General features: G+C 46.6%; 1 protein-coding gene across 4 annotated transcripts in view; it reads left to right on the top strand.

Annotated features, from left to right (window-relative positions):
• NALCN (sodium leak channel, non-selective) overlaps positions 1-20,126 on the top strand; it is an 871,910-nt gene that overhangs the window by 683,640 nt on the left and 168,144 nt on the right. For all 4 annotated transcript variants that reach the window (XM_073569511.1, XM_073569510.1, XM_073569508.1 and 1 more), the window contains one exon: positions 2,726-2,867. In XM_073569511.1, coding sequence (XP_073425612.1) covers positions 2,726-2,867 — 142 coding nt within the window. The remainder of the gene's footprint in view (positions 1-2,725; positions 2,868-20,126) is intronic.

Below are 20,126 nucleotides of genomic sequence, written 5' to 3'. Positions count from 1 at the left end.
GGGTTCTCCAATGATCAAAGTTAATTTTAATCAACATTTTAATTAATAGATCTTTGAATAATATGTTCCACAATTCGATGTTTTGTACTGTGATAATCTCATAAATGTACCCCTGATATGTACTGTGTAATGGCCATGTCTGACCATACAGGGACATCGTCTGATCATACTACAGCTCCTGGGCAGGGAAGGAGGCTAAAGAGTATCCAGACATTACAGCACGGAATAGCTGATTCTTTCTTTGCGGTAAAACATTGCTTAAAAACAGGCAGTGAAATGTTTTGCGTCACAAAAAGAATCAGCCGTGATCCCCTGCTGTCTTGTCTGTATACTCTATTTTGCTTTCTCCCCACCCAGAAGATGTGGCATGATCAGACCATCAGACACAGCAGGGGCACATTTATAAGATTATCTTAGCACAGGAACATTTTTTTTTAAAGGGAATCTGTCACCCCATTTTCGGCCTATAAGCTGCAGCCACCGCCATCAGGGGCTTATCTACAGCATTCTGTAATGCTGTAGATAAGCCCCCGATGAAACCTGAAAGTTAAGAAAAACACTTTATCTGCCCTGTTGAGGGCAGAGTAAAGTACTGCAGTGCGCAGGCGCCGGGAAAGGTCAGAGAGGTCCGGGGCCTGCGCACTGCAGTACTCTGCTCGGCCCTCAACAGGGCAGATAAAGTATGCCTGTGCAGGAGCCAAAGGAGAAGCAAGGAGGAGGACGGCATCATATGAAGATGGGAGGCGCCGGACGGGACGGCAACACCCATCGGACTGGACCGAACGCCGGGGTGAGTATAATCTAACTCTTTTTTCTTATCTTTCAGGTTACATCGGTGGATTACAGAATGCTGTACATAAGCCCCTGATGGCGGTGCCGGCAGCTGATAGGGCTAAAATGGGGTGACAGATTCCCTTTAACACATCCCATTGTGGGACTTATTATTATTTCACGTTCGTGGCCTGTGTGCATTTCAAAAGACACCTGTCTTCACTTCAAAAGACACCTGCCCATCATCTTGTAAACTGCCTCAGCATCTATTTATTTTATTTATTTATTTATTTTACTCATTTATATAGCTCCATTAATTCCACAGCACTTTACAGACATTATTGGCACTGTTCCCTGATGAGTCTCACAATCTAAATTCCCCATCAGTATGTCTTTGGAATGTGGGAGGAAATTGGAGAACCTGGAGGAAACCCACGCAAACACGGGGAGAACATACAAACTCCTTGCAAACACCGGGAGAGCATACAAAGTCCTTGCAGATGTTGTCCTTGGTAGGATTTGAACCCTGGACCCCAGCGCTTCAAGGCTGCTAACCACTGAGCCACCATGACGCCCAGCATCTATGCTTACAATTGTCAACTGGCAGTTTACAGCAGCTAGGACAGAAGGAAGACACTTAGGCTACTTTCACATTAGCATCTTTGTGCGCTGCGCATCGTGCGCAAGTAGAAACGCATGCAAAAACGCATCAAGCGTTTTTGCATGCTTTTGCTTTTTTTATGCGCATTCGTTCTCTAGGTGTCAAACCAGTGTCTACACATGTTTACTCGTAAAACGCATGCATACTCAAATTCAGGCGTACGCATGTCCATGCGCATGCCTGCGTTCCCATAGACTATAATGCGTTGTTATGACACATTCCGTGCACAAGCAAACACATGCGTTTTTTTGAAGCCTTTGGACGGATCCAAAAATGCAACAGGTTGCGTCTTGCATATCTAGACGCATGCCTTGGAAAAACGCATGTGCACGAAAACGCAGACGAACGCATGCAAACGCAAGACCATGCGTATGCCATGTTAACCATAGGTACGCCTGACGCATGCGCACGGATGCGCACGATGCGCTGCGCAAAAAAACGCTAATGTGAAACCAGCCTTAGCTGGTGGTCTAGCATTTTGGTGTCATTTTTCAGAGTACAGGCATAGGCTCTCTTGATGAGGGGGCATGTTGGAGTCAGATTCTGCTGATTCATTAAGAGGTGTATGCTTTTGATTGAATCAGGAGTCATGGACTACAGTAAGATTTCTGGTGTAAGGAACGCCTCATCTCGTCATGAATCTATCACAGAATTCTGGCAAAATGTATTTGATGAATGGAGGCTAAAATTTTATAAATAAAGTGCTTTGATCCAGAATTTTCTATTCTAGGAAATGCAAGTATTTGCACATTGTCATCTGCCAGCACTCTTATATGCAAAGTTATGAAAACTTTTTAAAAAATTAAGCGGAGGTCAAGAACTAAAATAAGATTGGTTTCTTCACTTTTTTTTTTTCATTTTTGGGACCTTTGTTTGCAGTTGGTTAAAACAAACCTTCATTATTAAATATCTAGTGGATACACATCTCTCACCATATATCAGACAGGTATGCTCATTCTTAAAAGACAGATCACTGATACACATACTGCCACTGTAATGCGTCCTGCACCCGTTTGATCATCACATGCTATGACCTATAGTATACTGATGCACTTACACCATGTTTTGCCAGTTTTCATACTGCCTAAAAATTCTCCACTACTACAGTAGGATGCAATTGGCTACATTTTACTGATCAGTATTTAGAGCCTCTCTTTCGAGGATGGAAGTCAGTGGCACACCTCTATAGACATCTAGTTGGCTGATGAGTACTGCACAACATAAAGGCTAGGTCATCAATATCATGTCATTTGAGAACCCCTTTAATTTATTATTAATGTCTGTTTTCTCTAGGGAAAGTTTTATGAAGCAATTTATTGACCGTCAACAACAAGACACTAGTTGCCTTCTAAGAAGACTTCCATCAGCTTCCTCTTCTTCTTGTGATCACTCTAAGCGATCTGGGATTGAGGAAAATAAATACATTGACCAAAAGGTAAAAAAAGTTATATAAACAGTATATTCATCATAATGTATCAAATCTATGAATTTTATATTCAAATTAGATGATTTATGATATATATTGTGTAGGGATTCGACTCGCTCAGGTGCAGCGGGAGACAATCATGAGGCAGGTTCTTCCCAAAATTCATGAGGTTTATTTGCTCCATAAACCATAAATCAGCGTATCACCAAAATAGCCTCTAGCTTAGGCACAAAAGAACATAAACGTCCGTGGCTTCAGACTCGGACCGAGAGTCTCAGCACATGCTGGGAGGTGTAGTCCTCCCCACATACAACCTCTGTAGTGTCCCGCCTGGACACATGGAAGTCTGTCCACACTCATACAGACTCCCTCACACTCTCACACATGTGCCAAACACCTCAATTACATAGCCCTGTAACCACACCCACAGGTGATCACATGGCTATGACATCACTAAAGGTTGTATAGACACACACAGGCTTCCCTGACACAGTGTAACAGAAAGATCAGCAGTACCTCTGCTGATCAATACACCCTGGAGCCAGCATCCCAAGGCCACCCACCTTGAGACCCATAATGGTCATTTAGGACCCTGCTCCTGTTACCACACTGAATGTGCCTGTACACCCGTCCTGGGACACCCACACAGCGCCCCCTAGCTGACATAGTGGTAACTACACCACATACCTCCCCCCTCTGTTCAAACTTGTGGGGTTGAACACATGACATCACCCAGGGATCTTGAGACCTGGCACCCATGTCACCTTGCCCTACCAGTCGGGAGGACCACCTCCGTCTGTTTCGGTAGTCATACTGCATATTTACGTTAGGCCTCCCCTGCCCCCATCGGTCAGTATCTCGGCCTTGGGCTTTGGCCTTCCCGTCAACGTCCGTCAGTGTGACCAGACACTCTTTAGTCTCCACCTGTCTGCAGTGTGCTTCATCACGCGACCTTACTCTCACTGGCTGGCTCTCCCAGTTCGCACGGTCATGAGTCCCACGTCCAGCTGGGCCAACTGGCTGGTCTGAGTCTGACCCTCTGTCGCTATGTCCACCGCCAAGTCTCGGGCCTATGTTACTAAGATTAGACCGGCCACTTGCGGACTCTCGACGTTCTTGCCTTCGACTACCTGTCCTTTCATTCCTTGGAGGATCCCTTCGGGTCCTTACACCTTGGGTTGGAGGTGGACGCCACTTGACGTTCTCTGTCTGCTCATTCATCTGCAGTCGATCCTGTCTTAGCTGCTCAATCTCCTTCAGGTACGCTACCCGATATTCCAGGAGCATGCGAAGCTTCCCAATGCTTTCCACTGAACCAACCACAATGACAGGAACCATGTCATCTTCAACAACGACTTGGATTTCACCAGCAGGTGGGATCCTCACTCTCTTCACACTGGATCGATTCACCATCTCCTGCATCACCTTTCCAAGTCTGCCAACGACTTTCCCCACCAGATTTCTGGGTACCGGAATTACGTCTTCCACAAATCCCAGCCGACTTTGTGCTTCCCTTGCAAGCTCCAGACGTCGAGCGGCTTTCCAATTACGCTTCACGAGCATCTGTTTCGTGCGGAGACATTGTAGGTGCATCTCCTTCAGGACAGCCACCCTTCTCTCTGTGTCTTCCGTTTCTGCCAGTATCACCAACTGGTCTGCTTCTGGTGCCCAGCTCACACTATAGGCCTTTACTGCCTTTTTAAAGGTCTCATGCACACCTTCGCTGGCACACGCTTCTCGCACATCTTCGGGTACCTCCATCACGCACTTGAAGGTCATGGACTTGCTCTCATCCTGGACAGATGGCTCTGGGTTCCCCACGGACACTTCCCTCAAGGTATCTGCCAAGACCGGGTGACTGTCTTGTGCAGCTCTTGGCTCACCATCTTCCTGAGATTTACAGTCTTCAGGACCCTTTTCCAAGATGGGCTTTGGCAGTTCTGCCTTGCTATCAGTCGGGCAAGGCCGCTGTACGTCTTCGCCCCTCCACTTCTCCTGCAGAAGACCTTTTACTACTCCACTGAGTTCTTGCAGAACTTTATCTTTCTCCTCTGCCAGGTAGCGACGCTCATCCTCTCTCCTGATAATCTCCTGTTGATGCTTCTCTTGGGCCTCTCTGAGCACCTCCATATCTTCCAACAGGGTCTTGTTCATGGTTTTACACGCTGACAGGTGACCTCTGAGCTCAGAGACTTCCTTCTCCAGCTCATCCACTCTGTGCTCAGCTGCTTGCCTTAGGACTCTTTCCCGTTCGACATGTTCTGTTACAGTCTCCTTTATCAGCTGTATCTCACGATCCTGCTCTCTTTTGTCCATCACGTGTCTCACTACTACCTCTTTAATTATATCGTTAAAGGGTACCACTGGGTCAGTCACCCCAGTCGAGTGAACCCTCCAGTTACCGTCCAGCACCAATGTGTCTAGTCCAGTCGTCTCATCTCCCAGCCCACCATCTGTCTTATCACGAGACGTCAGGTCCGTCAGTTGGGCAGATGTACTTCTTCCTCTGGTCAGTTCTACCTCTGACCTGTCCATGTCAGGAGCCGTCACTGTCTCAGTGTCCGCTTGCCCCACAGTCGAAGCATCTCCATCGTCAGACCAAACGTCATCAAACAAAAGAAAGTCCCGGCCCCTCTCCCAGGCATAGACTAAGTCCCGTGGTATTCCTCTACCTTGGCACTCACCACCTTTGGTCCCCTCAAACACTACTGTGTCTACTGCGTAGTTCACCGTGACCCCGTGTTTACAGCGAACCCTGACGTTTTTCTCGGTCAGAGTGAAAACGAGAGGAGTTCCTGTCAGAGTCACCTGACTCTCTGATTCCAGCCGACCAAAGGCTCCTTCCCGGTGCAGCATCACTGTACACATCTGTGGCCCGTCATTACTACTCGGAAAGGATATTCCACATTCTGAAAAAGACCTGCACATACACTGCGGTACTCCAGACATACCTACTGAGACACCCAGTGCTGTCACTTCTTCACACTTGGCCACTTTCTGGACCACCACCCCACTTTGGGTTGCCACTCCAATTTGGGTCACCGCCCCCTTTTGGGACTCCACCCCTTTTTGGGTTACCACTCCAATTTGGGTCACCGCCCCCTTTTGTGACTCCACCCATTTTTGGGTTACCACTCCAATTTGGGTCACCGCCCCTTTTGGGACTCCACCCCTTTTTTGGTTACCACTCCCTTTTGGATCACCGTCCCCTTTTGGGACTCCACCCCTTTTTGGGATTTCCCCATGTCCGTTCTGCAGAACTTCTTATGCCACAGTTCACACAGTACAGTTTGTCTTTTAACGATACCACACAAGTCTTTGCTGGCACCACCACAGCTCCTGCTGTCACTGATCACCGGCACCTTCGGCTGCTGTTCACACACACACAGCGGCTGGTGTCACTGCAGCTCCTGCTGCACCATCTTCGTGGACCCGCCGATCCACCGGAAGCCGCTTGTCACCTTGGTAACCCCGTCGGGTTACTGGAAGCCGCTTGTCACCCTCAAAGATAAAAAAACCACAAAAGCGCGCCCATAGGGCCTTACCAGTGCAGGTATAATGGGTTATGCAGCAATAATACAGGGTACTCACCCTTAATAGTTGTGTAAAGCCACAACTACTGTATCCGCTTAGTTACACTCCATAAAGCTGCAGCAGGATGGTGTAGCCAGACAGCGTCTGCTACCAATGCTCAAAGAGGAAAAACACCAGGTCCCTGTGCTGCGAGACCTTCGTGACCACTCTGAGCCACAGCAATCTGCCTTGCAAAAAAAACCTTCGTGACTGCTCTGAGCCACAGCAATCTGCCTTGCAAAAAAAACCTTCGTGACTGCTCTGAGCCACAGCAATCTGCCTTCAGGTTTTGCAGAGGAAAAGAGAAAAAAAAAAACAAAAAAAAAAAACATATGCACAGTCTCTCACGTGTCCTGTCCGTGTGCTGTTCAGGACGTACCGCCTCCACCTGAGAACGTCCAACACACAGGGCACACCGGGTGCTATTCAGGGAGCCGACCCTCCTCCCAGGGTCTCCCAACACACCAGCCTCACCAGGTCCAGGGGCTCAGCGGGTGCTCTTCAGGACATCTGTCTCCGCCTGAGACTGCCCAACACACGCCTCACCAGGTCCAAGGTCATAGCACGTGTTCCAGGGATCCGATTCCTCTCCCAGAACCTCCCAACACTGACCCTCCAGGACCTTGCTCACTGACCCCTCCAGGAACACAGTCTCTCACTGACCCTGGTCAGTGCAACACAGACTCCTGTCTGTTACCTGTGTCGGCCACACAGTTTCCCGGACGCCTCTTCTCCTCAGAGGTATCCCACAAATATTAATAGTCACTTTCTCTGACCTCAGTCAGTATTACTCACGGTTGTCAGAGCGTCTGCTCTCCTGGCTCAGAATCTCCAGCGCTGCCACACGTGCTTCTGGGAATCGCTGCCCGCGTTCTCCGCCAATTGTAGGGATTCGACTCACTCAGGTGCAGCGGGAGACAATCATGAGGCAGGTTCTTCCCAAAATTCATGAGGTTTATTTGCTCCATAAACCATAAATCAGCGTATCACCAAAATAGCCTCTAGCTTAGGCACAAAAGAATATAAACGTCCGTGGCTTCAGACTCGGACCGAGAGTCTCAGCACATGCTGGGAGGTGTAGTCCTCCCCACATAAAACCTCTGTAGTGTCCCGCCTGGACACATGGAAGTCTGTCCACACTCATACAGACTCCCTCACACTCTCACACATGTGCCAAACACCTCAATTACATAGCCCTGTAACCACACCCACAGGTGATCACATGGCTATGACATCACTAAAGATTGTATAGACACACACAGGCTTCCCTGACACAGTGTAACAGAAAGATCAGCAGTACCTCTGCTGATCAATACACCCTGGAGCCAGCATCCCAAGGCCACCCACCTTGAGACCCATAATGGTCATTTAGGACCCTGCTCCTGTTACCACACTGAATGTGCCTGTACACCCGTCCTGGGACACCCACACAGCGCCCCCTAGCTGACATAGTGGTAACTACACCACAATTGTCACTGCCTATATGTAGTGGATGTGGATGTGCAGTGGGTGTTTAATGTCTGTTGTCTTTCTCCTGTTATTCATCCTACAAATTTAGGATTAAATTAACAATCCTTGTCAAAGAGACTTCTCCCTACACTTCCAGCTCAGGAGGAATAATAGCGGAATGGCACAGAGTTCTAATAAAAGATGTTCCAGGATTTTATATTATGTGAAATAGAACTTTTCATAGAGATGCCAGCACTCTTTTGTGCAAAGTTATGAAAACATTTTAAAAAATTAAAATGAAGCCCAGGAACTGAAATCAGATTGGTTGCTTCAGTTCCTTTTTTTTTACAAGTGCATCTGTATAAAGTCTGTCAATCAAGAATCTTGAAATTAGAGATGAGCAATTCAATTTGCGCTGCCCTGGTCTGACTTCTAGTCTAGTCTTCCATGGAAGCTGGTCTTCACTTCTTCGCCTGGCCTATAGGTCACCTCTGGAGCTTATGAGGCCCCATGACAGCATGATGTCTCATGAGGGCTAACCACTAGGCCTTCATACATGGGAATTGACTTGCCGCTTAACGTGATATCATGAAGTCTTACTACCTAGTAAGCAGCATATGCACCCAGGACGCTAGGCCATGGATAGTGAATGAAGACCAGCTGCCACAAAGGAGCGGCCTGGACAACGGACCAAGACATCCCAAAGTGAATTGCTCATTTCCTTTTGAAAGCTTTATACTTGTGTATGGACACTGTAAACATGGAGCTGCCAAAGAGCAATGAGAAAATGATTTTCTGCCAAAAAGCCAACTAAAGAGTCAAATCACAGAAACAAACCTGAAAAATATCTGTTTTCAGTCACTAATGCTGAAGTGCAAAATGACTAGTATCACATACCAGATTTCTGTTTTTTTGTGGTGTATTGACAAGGATGCCCAAATTTATTATGTGGAATGAAATAAATAAAGATATTTGTGCATATTGAAGATTGTGTACTTTGTAGATATAATACTTATTTGTGCACCAAATCAGACCCTCAGGGTCCGATTTTGTGGGTGGGGCCCCTCAGGGTCTGATTTGGTGGGCGGAGCCCCTCAGGGTCCGATTTGGTGGGCGGGGACCCTCAGGGTCCGATTTGGTGGGCGGGGCCACTCGGTCCAATTTGGTGGGCGGGGCCCCTCAGGGTCCGATTTGGTGGGCGGGGCCCCTCAGGGTCCGATTTGGTGGGCGGGACCCCTCAGGGTCTGATTTTGTGGGTGGGGCCCCTCAGGGTCCGATTTGGTGGGCGGGCCCCTCAGAGTCTGATTTGGTGGACGGGGCCACTCTGGGTCCGATTTGGTTGGCGAGGCCCCTCAGGGTCCGATGTGGTGGGCGGGGCCCCTCAGGGTCCGATTTGGTGGGCGGGCTAATCTGGGTCTGATTTGGTGGGCGGGGCCCCTCAGGGTCCGATTTGGAGGGCGGTGCCACTCTAGTTCCGATTTGGTGGGCGGGGCCACACTGGGTCCGATTTGGAGGGCAGGGCCCCTCAGGGTCCGATTTGGTGGGCGGGGCCATCCCGGTTCCGATTTGGTGGGCGGGGCCACACTGGGTCCGATTTGGTGGGCGGGGCCCCTCAGGGTCTGATTTGGTGGGTGGGGCCCCTCAGACTCCAATTTGGTGGGTGGGGCCACTCCGCCCGATTTGGCAGGCAGGGCCACTCTGGGTCCGATTTGGAGGCCTGGGTGGCTCAGCCTCCGATTTGGAGGCCAGGGTCGATCAGATTTGCATTTGTGCTTTGGGTTTCACTTTAAGAGCTGATATTATCTGGCAAAAACTCTGTCCTGCTGGGGTCATGTAAAGTTTGTAGGTGTTGGCATAGTAACTGGGTGTGCCTGCGCATATCAATGAGCTTAATTGCCGCCTCACGACTGCCCCATGTTTTCCCTATGGCAAAATCTTCCCATTGGAATGCATTGAGACAATGCATTCCAATGACAGGAAAATGTTTTTTCAAACGCAAATTGCGCAAAACCTACAAATCCAATCGACACGAAAAATACTTAGCACACCACTCGTGGACGCTGGCTTCGAAACGACACGTCAACGGAGTCTGTGCGTGTAGCGGTTCGGGCCGCATTAATTGTGGAAATCAACTGAAGAAGAAGTTAGCAGCGTTCGGATTACAATATAGTGGTTTTTTCAAAGCACTATAAAAAGAAGTAAAAAAGCTGTAAAATAACAGCTGAGCATGATACCATTTCTTCCATAAACCATTTCTCAGCGTCGCAAATCCTTCTATAATCACTTGGGCTACTCTCTATACGGCATTGTCAAACTTGATCCTTTAGGGATGTTCTTTCTCCTTGCAAAAAAAAAAAATCATTTACTGCTCTTCTCAGCGCATCTAATGTAATCGCGTCAGCTTTTTAGCAATAATTTCCTTGACCTTGAAATTTAAAATAAAATACTGGGAATATAAGCAGAACGGGCATAAGTGGCATTGTATAGCTTAACAGAGATGCATACTGGAAAGAGAAACGTTTTCTACAGCCATGCATAATCTCAAGGGATTACGTTGCTTGCCGTCTTTTCAGAATCTTTCATTCATAGTCCTTGTAATGTGTCAATGGAAAATTAGTATGTAGCGTGTCAGAGGACAATTACTCATCACATGCAGCCGTTTCTTTGATAAGAAAGAAGTGTGTGGGAAGAATGTTCAAGAATTGTTGGTAAAGAAAATTCTGGATAGTGTGTTCAAGACTGGAAATAATGCAAGCTCTGAAATATCTGAAGAATAAACAAAGTATCCTGACAATGATAAAAATTGCAAATGAAAGATGCAGAAATACTTTCCATTATTAAGAACTTACATATAACTTACCTATATGTCCTATTCTATAAAATAACTATATGAAATATTAATAGAATGTAATAAGGGTATGTCTGGGGGGAACCATTATACTTTATGGTGGGTTGGGGGGGATCATTATTCTGTATTGAGCCTGTAGGAGATCATCATGCTTTGGGGGGATCACCATACTGTGTGGGGTGGCTCTGTTGTACCATTATACTGAAAAGGGGACTGTAGGGTGACCATAATACTGTGTGGGGAATAAGAAAGGTGTGTGGGAAGAATGCTCAAGAATTGTTAGTAAAGAAAATTCTGGGAAGTGTATTCAAGACCGGAAATAATGCAAGCTCTGAAATAACTGAAGAATAAACAAAGTATCCTGACAATGATAATATTGCAAATGAAAGATACAGATATACTTTCCATTATTAAGAACTTACATATAACTTACCTATATGTCCTATTCTGTAAATGAACTATATGAAATATTCAGTTTAGACTAATATAAAAAACAACAAATATGTAAGTAGCATTTACATGAAATGACAAAAGAAAAATACTATAAATGTACTCTGGGGAGAAAAAAACACACAAGAAATTAGAAAAAAAAATAATTGCTTATACCTCGCTATTATAGAATCAAGTGATACCAATTTTAAAGGTGTATTGCCGAGTTAGGAAATGTTGGAATATCTCCGGAATCTCTTGGAGTCTTGCCAAGCACCTTAATCATAGACATAGAAGCCCTACTGTTGCTTTCCCTGCACTACAATGTTCCAATTCACGCACTATGCAGAAAGCCACAGCAAAAATCCATAAGGCCACTACATTTTGGGGCTTTAAACGTTTTGGGCAGCATGGTGGCTCAGTGGTTAGCACTGTAGCCTTGCAGCGCTGGAGTCCTGGGTTCGAATCCCACCAAGGACAACATCTGCAAGGGGTTTGTATGTTCTCCCCATGTTTGCGTGGGTTTACTCCGGTTTCCTCCCACATTCCAAAGACTGTAATCTGATCCCTCAGTGAGCTGATAGACTGTCTTCACTGAAGACATATTTTAGCAGTGAATTTAGACAAGAGGAGTCTTATAAGTGGAGAAAGAGGCATTTTTCCATAGTAAGATATATTAAAATATTTCTTATCTTCATTTGCACTTATTGAATTGAAATAAGTGTTACTCTATCCACCTTTACCACTTTTCAAATTAAGAACTTCCCCAATAACATTAACAGATACTTACTTCCTGCACCGACACAATTGTGGTGAGGTTGATGCCAAGGTTACTTGTCATTGTTGTGCTATTGTGAGGAGACTGCAGGCACGTAGGATGCAGTAACGGACTGTACACAGACCAAGGGTGAAAGGGGTTTATTATACAGTAGTAACTCCACGCAGGGAGAAAATGGAGGGATAACTTAAGGAACAGGGACAAGTAAAGCTGGCAATACAATAAACTATAACTTATCACTCAGGCGCCAATCACGGTTGAACTTCTGTCTGTGACTGGTGCTGCCTAGATTGTGTCGCAGGGGTTTGTCACACTCCTGAGGTAAATTATGTAGTATCTTTGACGTTGGTGGTGTCATTCTGTGGTCCTGACGATGGCAGCGAATCCTCGGGATCCTGATGCGGGTCTTGGGTCCAGCAGATGAGGTGATGAAGAGGGATACGTCCTTATCCTCAGCGGTGAGTGTCCCAACACTACAGAGATTTGCAGCACTGCCCAAAGACAGTTTACAATGGGCAGCCCGGTTTGCTGTGATGAATCGACACATGCCTATGTCCCGTTCACACACCTTGTCTCTCACGGTCAGTACTGTCAGTGGGGGAGGCAGTAGCAGCGTTGTCGGCTGTGTCAACGGTCTCAGCGAGGGCAGTGATGTCGGCTGGGACAGCGGTGTGTGAGAGGTACTCAGTCGACGGTCTCCTGTCAAAGCGCTCAGCCATTCCAGGCTCTGTTCTGCTCTGCCCAGACGCCTGTCAGCGGTTTTTACATCACAGGCGTCCCATACGTCCGAAGTTCCCGCCCAAACTGTCTGGTCACTCATGTTCTGCAGCTCTGTCCGCTTAGCCACGCCCCCTTTTCTCAAACACAGAGTACGGTCTGGAGTCTCAAGCTTTCTACCCCGCAATATAGGTGACAGCCCCGATGGTTCCGGAGCCTTCACGGAGGAGACATGCCTAGTTAGTTCCTTCCCCTTACACTATACTAGGCCTGCAGTCAATAGTGACCACCATTTTGTTGCTGCACTTTTATTACTTCTGCTTGTCTGACATTTGCCCAAGGGATTTATTGCTGGGTTCACCTGGCATAACAATGTCACACAAGCCAAAGGAGACCCGGTACCAACATTGCTGGAACTGCACCAGAGCAGGAGGTATCTGTTACTTTAATTTTGCAAGGGAGAGTCCCGAATTGAAAAGCTCATAGTGGGAACTTAGCCAAAAGCAAATTTCACCACTGGTGGTTTCTGCTTCATATACTCAGTGGGTACCGTCTGTGGGCTATCTGTATTACTGCTGATTCTCTAAAGAAAAGAAAACTATTTCTCTAGTACCATTTTTATGTCTATAGCCAACACTGTGGATGCGCCGCTAATTTTGCTGCAGATCTACCTGCTTTCTGGCATGCAATAAGTAACATAATACTTCTTTAAGAAACAGATTGTATGTTGCAAACTAAGCGATTCAGATTGTTTTTTGTTTTGACATGAATTTTTAGCACAATATATTTTTGAAAAATTCTCTGCAAGATTCGACATGTGAATTAGGCCTAACGTGAATTACCCAATTATTGCATTGCGCAAACCTCCTAATAACCTTTTGTGCTCTGTGACTAGAGTGCTGTATTGTGCATACGTTAATAATTCAAGGCCAATAATGCAAGTATTCGGCTCACATTTTTCTACAGTTGACATAGAAGATGGCTAATGTTAAGTCCCATAATCCACACGAACACATTTGGAGAATGCTGAGCAGCTTGTCCTGCTTCCTGTTGATAACAAGCATTGCCAGATGGTTCTATCAGTGTTTTGATAATCAAAGTATATCCTTCGGGGGCTTCATCATAAAATGTAACACAGTCATTCTGGTGATTGTGGGACATTTCTTGATTATTATGTGATAGCTTTATTCCAAACACTTTATATTTAGAAATATTTTGCTACTGCCGGCAAAGAAGAATTGAATCATTTTAATTAGGTTATTGTATGGCGGATTTAAATCACACTGATTGTGAATACTAAAGCATAATACACGCACCGTCAAACCGCTTGTGACCTCAATCAATCTTCCCACTCATTCAGAGGTAAAATCCTACTAAATGATGTCAGGGCAACCATGGCTTTGAAAGTTCAGTATGCAATTAGTGAAAGATTGATAACAGATTTAATATCCATGACCTTTCTGTCATCCAGAGCCTGGTTATAACTAAGTCTTCAGAGTCTATCTCGCTGGTTAACAGCCGGAGCTTAGTGCCATAGAAACATCCAAAACTATCAATGTCATCCATAAAAAGGTTTGATTTTCTTAGTCATTTAGAGGGGTCAGTCTAATGGTGATCCTTAGGCCTCTTTCACACTTCAGTTTTTTACAATCAGTCACAATCCGCCAGGTTTTGAAAAAAAACGGATCCTCAATTTTCTTTTGAGGATCCGTTTTTTTCCCCATTGACTTTCATTAATGGCGGATTGCTGTCCATTGTATCCGTTTTTTTTGAGGATCCGCCAAAAGTTTCTGTCCGTCACCATCCTCAAAGATTTCAAAACGGAGCTTGCAACGTTTTTTTCTCCGGCGGATCCTCCAGACACTCATTTAACCCAAAATTCTTTCTGGGTGCTGGACAAAAATCTCTCTCTCTCTCTCTCTCTCTCTCTCCCCGGCCAGCGTTTCCTTTAAATTTCCTCATTTTCAGGATCCGTCTGAAAACGGATCCTGTGGCATCCGTTCACATCAGTTGAGAACGGATCCGCTTGTCTGACTTTTTGGCGGATTTGAACTGATGCAAAAAACTGAAGTGTGAAAGAGGCCTTAAATGTTGCAGAAGAGAAAATCATATTGTTACCGTGCTCATAGGCCTGGTAACATATACATAATGTCAGGGTCATTTCAACACTTTAGTAAACTCACTTTAAATACAGTAATTCATGAGTAGTGCCAGATATAATGGACAATTAAATAGCAGATATGGTGTTCAATCACTCAGTACAGCTGTCAGATCTATGTCGGATACCAACGTCAGATAACTAGTAGTACAGAGGTCTGATGAATAGCATATTCACAAGTTGGGAATATAGATTATATAGAGTTTAGATTTTTTAGCAAATTTACAACATAAGCAACATATAGACCCAAAGTATACAGAGAAGTGCAATAAATAGCACATAAAGCGTTCACATGGACAAAGGAAAGATCTTTGTACCATGTTAGCCAGTAGATAGAAAAATATTCATAATTGAGAGCCCTCAGTGGTTGATATCTTTTAATGGCTAACTGAAAAAATGGTAACAAATTGCAAGCTTTTGAGACTACTCAGGTCTCTTCATCAGGCATTGACTAATACAAAATCTGAAGAGTCACATATTTATGCACAACACAGCACAGAAAAAATGCAATAGATAAGACAAGTGACGTGAAGCAGAACTATCATTATGGGAGAGGGAGAGCAAATTCCTTAATTGATGTAAAAAGACATAAATCCATGTGGCAAAACATTTTTGTATGCCTAATCACAGCACCATGGATATGAAATTACTGATATTAAAAGGTAACTTCACATCTCAGAGAGAGAGAAGAGTCTGGGAGTACAAGCTCATGATGACATTTGACACTCTCAATGCTGGAATGAAAGTGTCTCATGAATTTGTCTTTTTACATCAATTAAGGAATTTGCTCCTAAGACCTTGTGGGGGCATCACAACACATTAGGAGACCCCAATCAGAGGACAATAAAACATCCAGATTCCTTATCTATGAACTGGTCCAATATTTATGTTTCTCCCTCTCCCATAATGATAGTTCTGTTTAATAGCCTTTACTGGCTATTAAAATAGGGGGACCCAAAAAAAAATGATGTGGGGTCCCTCTATATTTTATAGCCAGAAAGGCTACGCAGACAGCTGCAGGCTTATATTCATAGCCTAGGAAGGGGCCATGGATATTGCCCCCCCAGCTACAAATACCAGCCCACAGCCGCCCCAGAAATGGCACATCTATTTGATGCGCCAATTCCGGAGCTTAGCCTCTCTTCCCACTCCCGTGTAGCGGCAGGATATGGGGTAATAAGGGGTTAATGTGACCTTGCTATTGTAAGGTGACATTAAGCCCAGTTAATAAGATGCCTATCCATTTTTAATATTATAATAATAAAGGGTTAAAAAAAAACACACACACACATAAGAATAAAGTATTTTAATTAAATAAAGCACAACACGGTTTTCATATTTTTATTGCCCGCCCAGATCCAAGCGATGCCCTCGTCTCCTGTAATAAAGTAAAAAAATAAACAAACCCTATTGTGATGTCACGGGTGACTGTATACACCGCCTCCAGCAGGCGAATTTCAGTAGTTACATGTGTATACCTAAAAACCCTAGCTCGCCCTGCACCTACCCCTTTCTAATGAATTGGACGGTGCAGAAACTAATCCCACCACTGCACTAAAACACACATAAGGAAAGTTACAAACAGGGAAAAACCACTTAGCTTTGCTCTGTTGCTATTGCTCCCAGCAACAGAGTCCAGCACCTGAGTGCAGCCTTCCTCCTGAATAGCTGCTACTTCACCAAAGCTTTGTTAGAGCTGCAAGGAACTCCTCACTGTTGCTCCTTCCACACCAGGACTCTGACTGAGCTGCAAGGAACTCTTCTCTAGCTCCTTCCTCCACCAAGGATGGTTGGAAATGACCAATATCACCAACAGTGAGTGAGACCACCTGACTCTCCTTTATAGGCAAGAGCCAGAGCAATCACACCTGCTAGTGATTCCCGAGTAATATTACTAGCCACCACCGGGGCAAAACTAGAACTAAAGACACCACTGTGTAATGACCCTAATGGCCACGAGGGCAAAACTAACTTTAAGCAACCAGCTTAAAGGAAAAAAAAGGTTACATGTGCTTTTATCTGTCACAATCCAGCATAGATCGTGACAGTACCCTCCCTCAATGAGGGGCCTCTGGACCCTCAAGACCACTCCTCATCAGGGAACCACCTACAGAGGGGACGTCCAGATCCAGAGTTCACCCCAGCCACTACCTGGACTTCAGGTTCATGACAAATGAGCACCGCTGGTATTGGCAATGTATGTTCAGGAGGCACCACACATCTCCAAAGCGCCGACCTGGGGAACGAGTTGTGTATGTGTATGTTTGGGGGTAACTCGAGCTGGCAAGACTCCGCAACACACTTCCACTGGATGTTTTTTGGTGGCCACCCATACATGGTCGTTCACACACAGGTCCGGACCTGAACGTTTATTGCCACACATTAATTTGTCACAATACGGTGAACTCTTACTGGAACTGACAACAGAGGCGTCCCCCTGTGTCACCACACTCACACCCCCGCAATTCACCAAGGGGCTCACCACCCTCCAACCTCTTCCACCATGAAGTCTGTACCTCCCAGGGTTGGCTAATGGTGAGGGTTGAGACTTGCCCCTACTCTGCTGCAGCACCTCTGCTGCTCCCTCGGGAGAGGAAGGGGCCAGTTGCAGAGAGACGGCAGAGACAGTAGCCCCTAGGCAGCAGCCCTCACACGACTGCCCCCAGCTGACTACTTCCCTAGCCCGCCAATCTATTACAGGGTTGTGTTTTTTCAGCCAAGGGAGGCCTAAAACGATAAGCACCGGCATTCCCTCCAAGACGTAGCATGCCAAGTACTCCTCATGATGTCCTATCCGCAGATGGATATTTTCTACGACTTGAGTCAAGCTCCCCTGGCTCAGTGGAGCAGAGTTAATGGCCTGGACGCTTATAGGTTGGGCTAGCGTCCTACACCTCAGGCCATGAGTCTGGACAAACCGAGCATCCATAAGACTGACTCCTGCTCCGCTGTCCACAAGCACCGGTAACACCTCTGGTACCCCGCCAGCCAACTCCTCCGCTGACATAGTACCTTGGGAGGGCAAAATGGAGGAAATATACACTCCCTGGTCGCCTCCCTCCAAGCAACCAAGGGAATGCAGCTTCTGAGATGGCATAGATAATTTGGCGTGCGTAAGGGCAAGCCTTAAGGACATGACCAGTCTGCCCGCAGTGGAAACATGCCGACACCACTTCCTGAACCGTAGGCAGCCCTGTACACAAACTAGCTCCTCCTACTTGCATGGGTTCATCTGGAGACTTAGCACGCACTGGGCAGGCTCCCATGAAATGGCCTGGCTTCCCACAAGAAAAGCATACCCCACCACCACAGCGAGCCGCAGACAACCCCTTTTTTTGTACCAACCACACCGGGCTGCCTGGGTTCCTCCGTCCGCACTGGTGGGTCCTCCTCCCTAGCGAGGACAACAGGGGGCACATTTTGTGTATGTCTCTCACTAAGACGTCTATCCACCCGGATAGCAGGGGACATGGCGGCCTCCAGCGACCTGGGGGCGGCGTACTGCAGCAGAGTATCCTGCAACTTTGGAGACAGACCCTGCACAAATTGACTGCTAAGTGCAGGGTCATTCCACTGAGTGTCAATGGCCCACCTCCTAAACTCTGAGCAGTGCTCCTCAGCAACCCGGGCTCCCTGTTTACACCTATGGAGTCGGGATTCCGCCAGGGAGATACCATCAGGATCCCCATACACTAGCACCAAAGCCGCAAAGAACTCGTCCACGGACTCTAATGATGGTGAATCATCCGGCAGGGAGAAGGCCCAGGATTGGGGATCCCCCTTAAAAAGGGACATAATGATTCCCACCCATTGCTGAAAAACCAAGAATTGATCTCTCCCTCCAGAAAACCTGTCAGGGAGGGATATCTTGGGTTCTGGCTGAGCCTGTTCCTGAACCAAGCCCCCAAAGCCCACCAACAGCTGCAGTTGCTGCACCAACTCCCCGCGCAGCCCCCTAATCTCATCAGTAAATATCTGCAGCATTTGGGCAAAGGTCTGCATTGGGTCCATGGCTCAGCAGAAAAAAATGTATAGGTTGGTGATAATGTGATGTCACGGGTGACCCGATAAACCGCCTCCAGCAGGGCGAATTTCTGTGACACCCGTGACCCTGGATACACAGCCTCCAGCAGGGCGAATTTAAACAATGTAACATGCAGTCAGATACACCGCCTCCAGCAGGTGAATTTCAGTAGTTACACATGTATCTGGATATACCGCCTCCAGCAGGGTGAATTTACAGAGATAAGAGAAACACCAGGGAAACCGATACAATGGAGGGCCCTGCAATAGGGAACGGGGATGTGGAGATCTCCTGCACTCCCCTGAGTCAGTGTCTCTACACTCCTGACGGTCCCTAGGCAGGTTCCGCACCTGGCGACGAGCAGGATACCTAAAAACCCTAGCTCGCCCTGCACCTACCCCTTTCTAATGAATTGGACAGTGCAGAAACTAATCCCACCACTGCACTAATAACACATAGGGAAAGTTACAAACAGGGAAAAACCACTTAGCTTTGCTCTGTTGCTATTGTTCCCAGCAACAGAGTCCAGCACCTGAGTGCAGCCTTCCTCCTGAATAGCTGCTTCTTCACCAAAGCTTTGTCAGAGCTGCAAGGAACTCCTCACTGTTGCTCCTTCCACACCAGGACTCTGACTGAGCTGCAAGGAACTCTTCTCTAGCTCCTTCCTCCACCAAGGATGGTTGGAAATGACCAATATCACCAACAGTGAGTGAGACCACCTGACTCTCCTTTATAGGCAAGAGCCAGAGCAATCACACCTGCTAGTGATTCCCAAGTAATAATACTAGCCACCACCGGGGGCAAAACTAGAACTAAAGACACCACTGTGTAATGACCCTAATGGTCACCGGGGGCAAAACTAACTTTAAGCAACCAGCTTAAAGGAAAAAAAAAAGTTACATGTGCTTTTATCTGTCACAATCCAGCATGGATCGTGACACGTATACTCCCTGTCCGACACAGTCCAATTAATAATGAGGGTCCCATGACGATCTCCCCTATAGAACAGTGACATCAGGTGATGTCACTGCTCTGTAGGGCCTCCCAGTGATGAACTGACAGGAGTCAATGGCTCCTGCAGTCCATAACTGAGGTTACCTGATTTCAAAGACTCACTTTACAGCAATGTTGCGTGAGAATTAGGGTTATGGCTAGGGTTAGGGTTATGGGACCTCTTTCACAGTGGCGGAGGGATACACAGCTAATCCTCCTCCTGTCATTTCAGTACAGGAGCCCCTGGAGAGCGGTCACATCAGCTGATGTGGTAGCTCTCCATGTGAGATTGTCGTGGG

Source organism: Dendrobates tinctorius, unplaced genomic scaffold, assembly GCF_039654945.1.
Source record: "Dendrobates tinctorius isolate UK_male_01 unplaced genomic scaffold, ASM3965494v1 ptg000026l, whole genome shotgun sequence".
Taxonomy (NCBI): domain Eukaryota; kingdom Metazoa; phylum Chordata; class Amphibia; order Anura; family Dendrobatidae; genus Dendrobates; species Dendrobates tinctorius.
The sequence above is the reverse complement of the archived record's forward strand: the minus strand, read 5'-3'. Positions and strand labels throughout refer to the sequence as shown.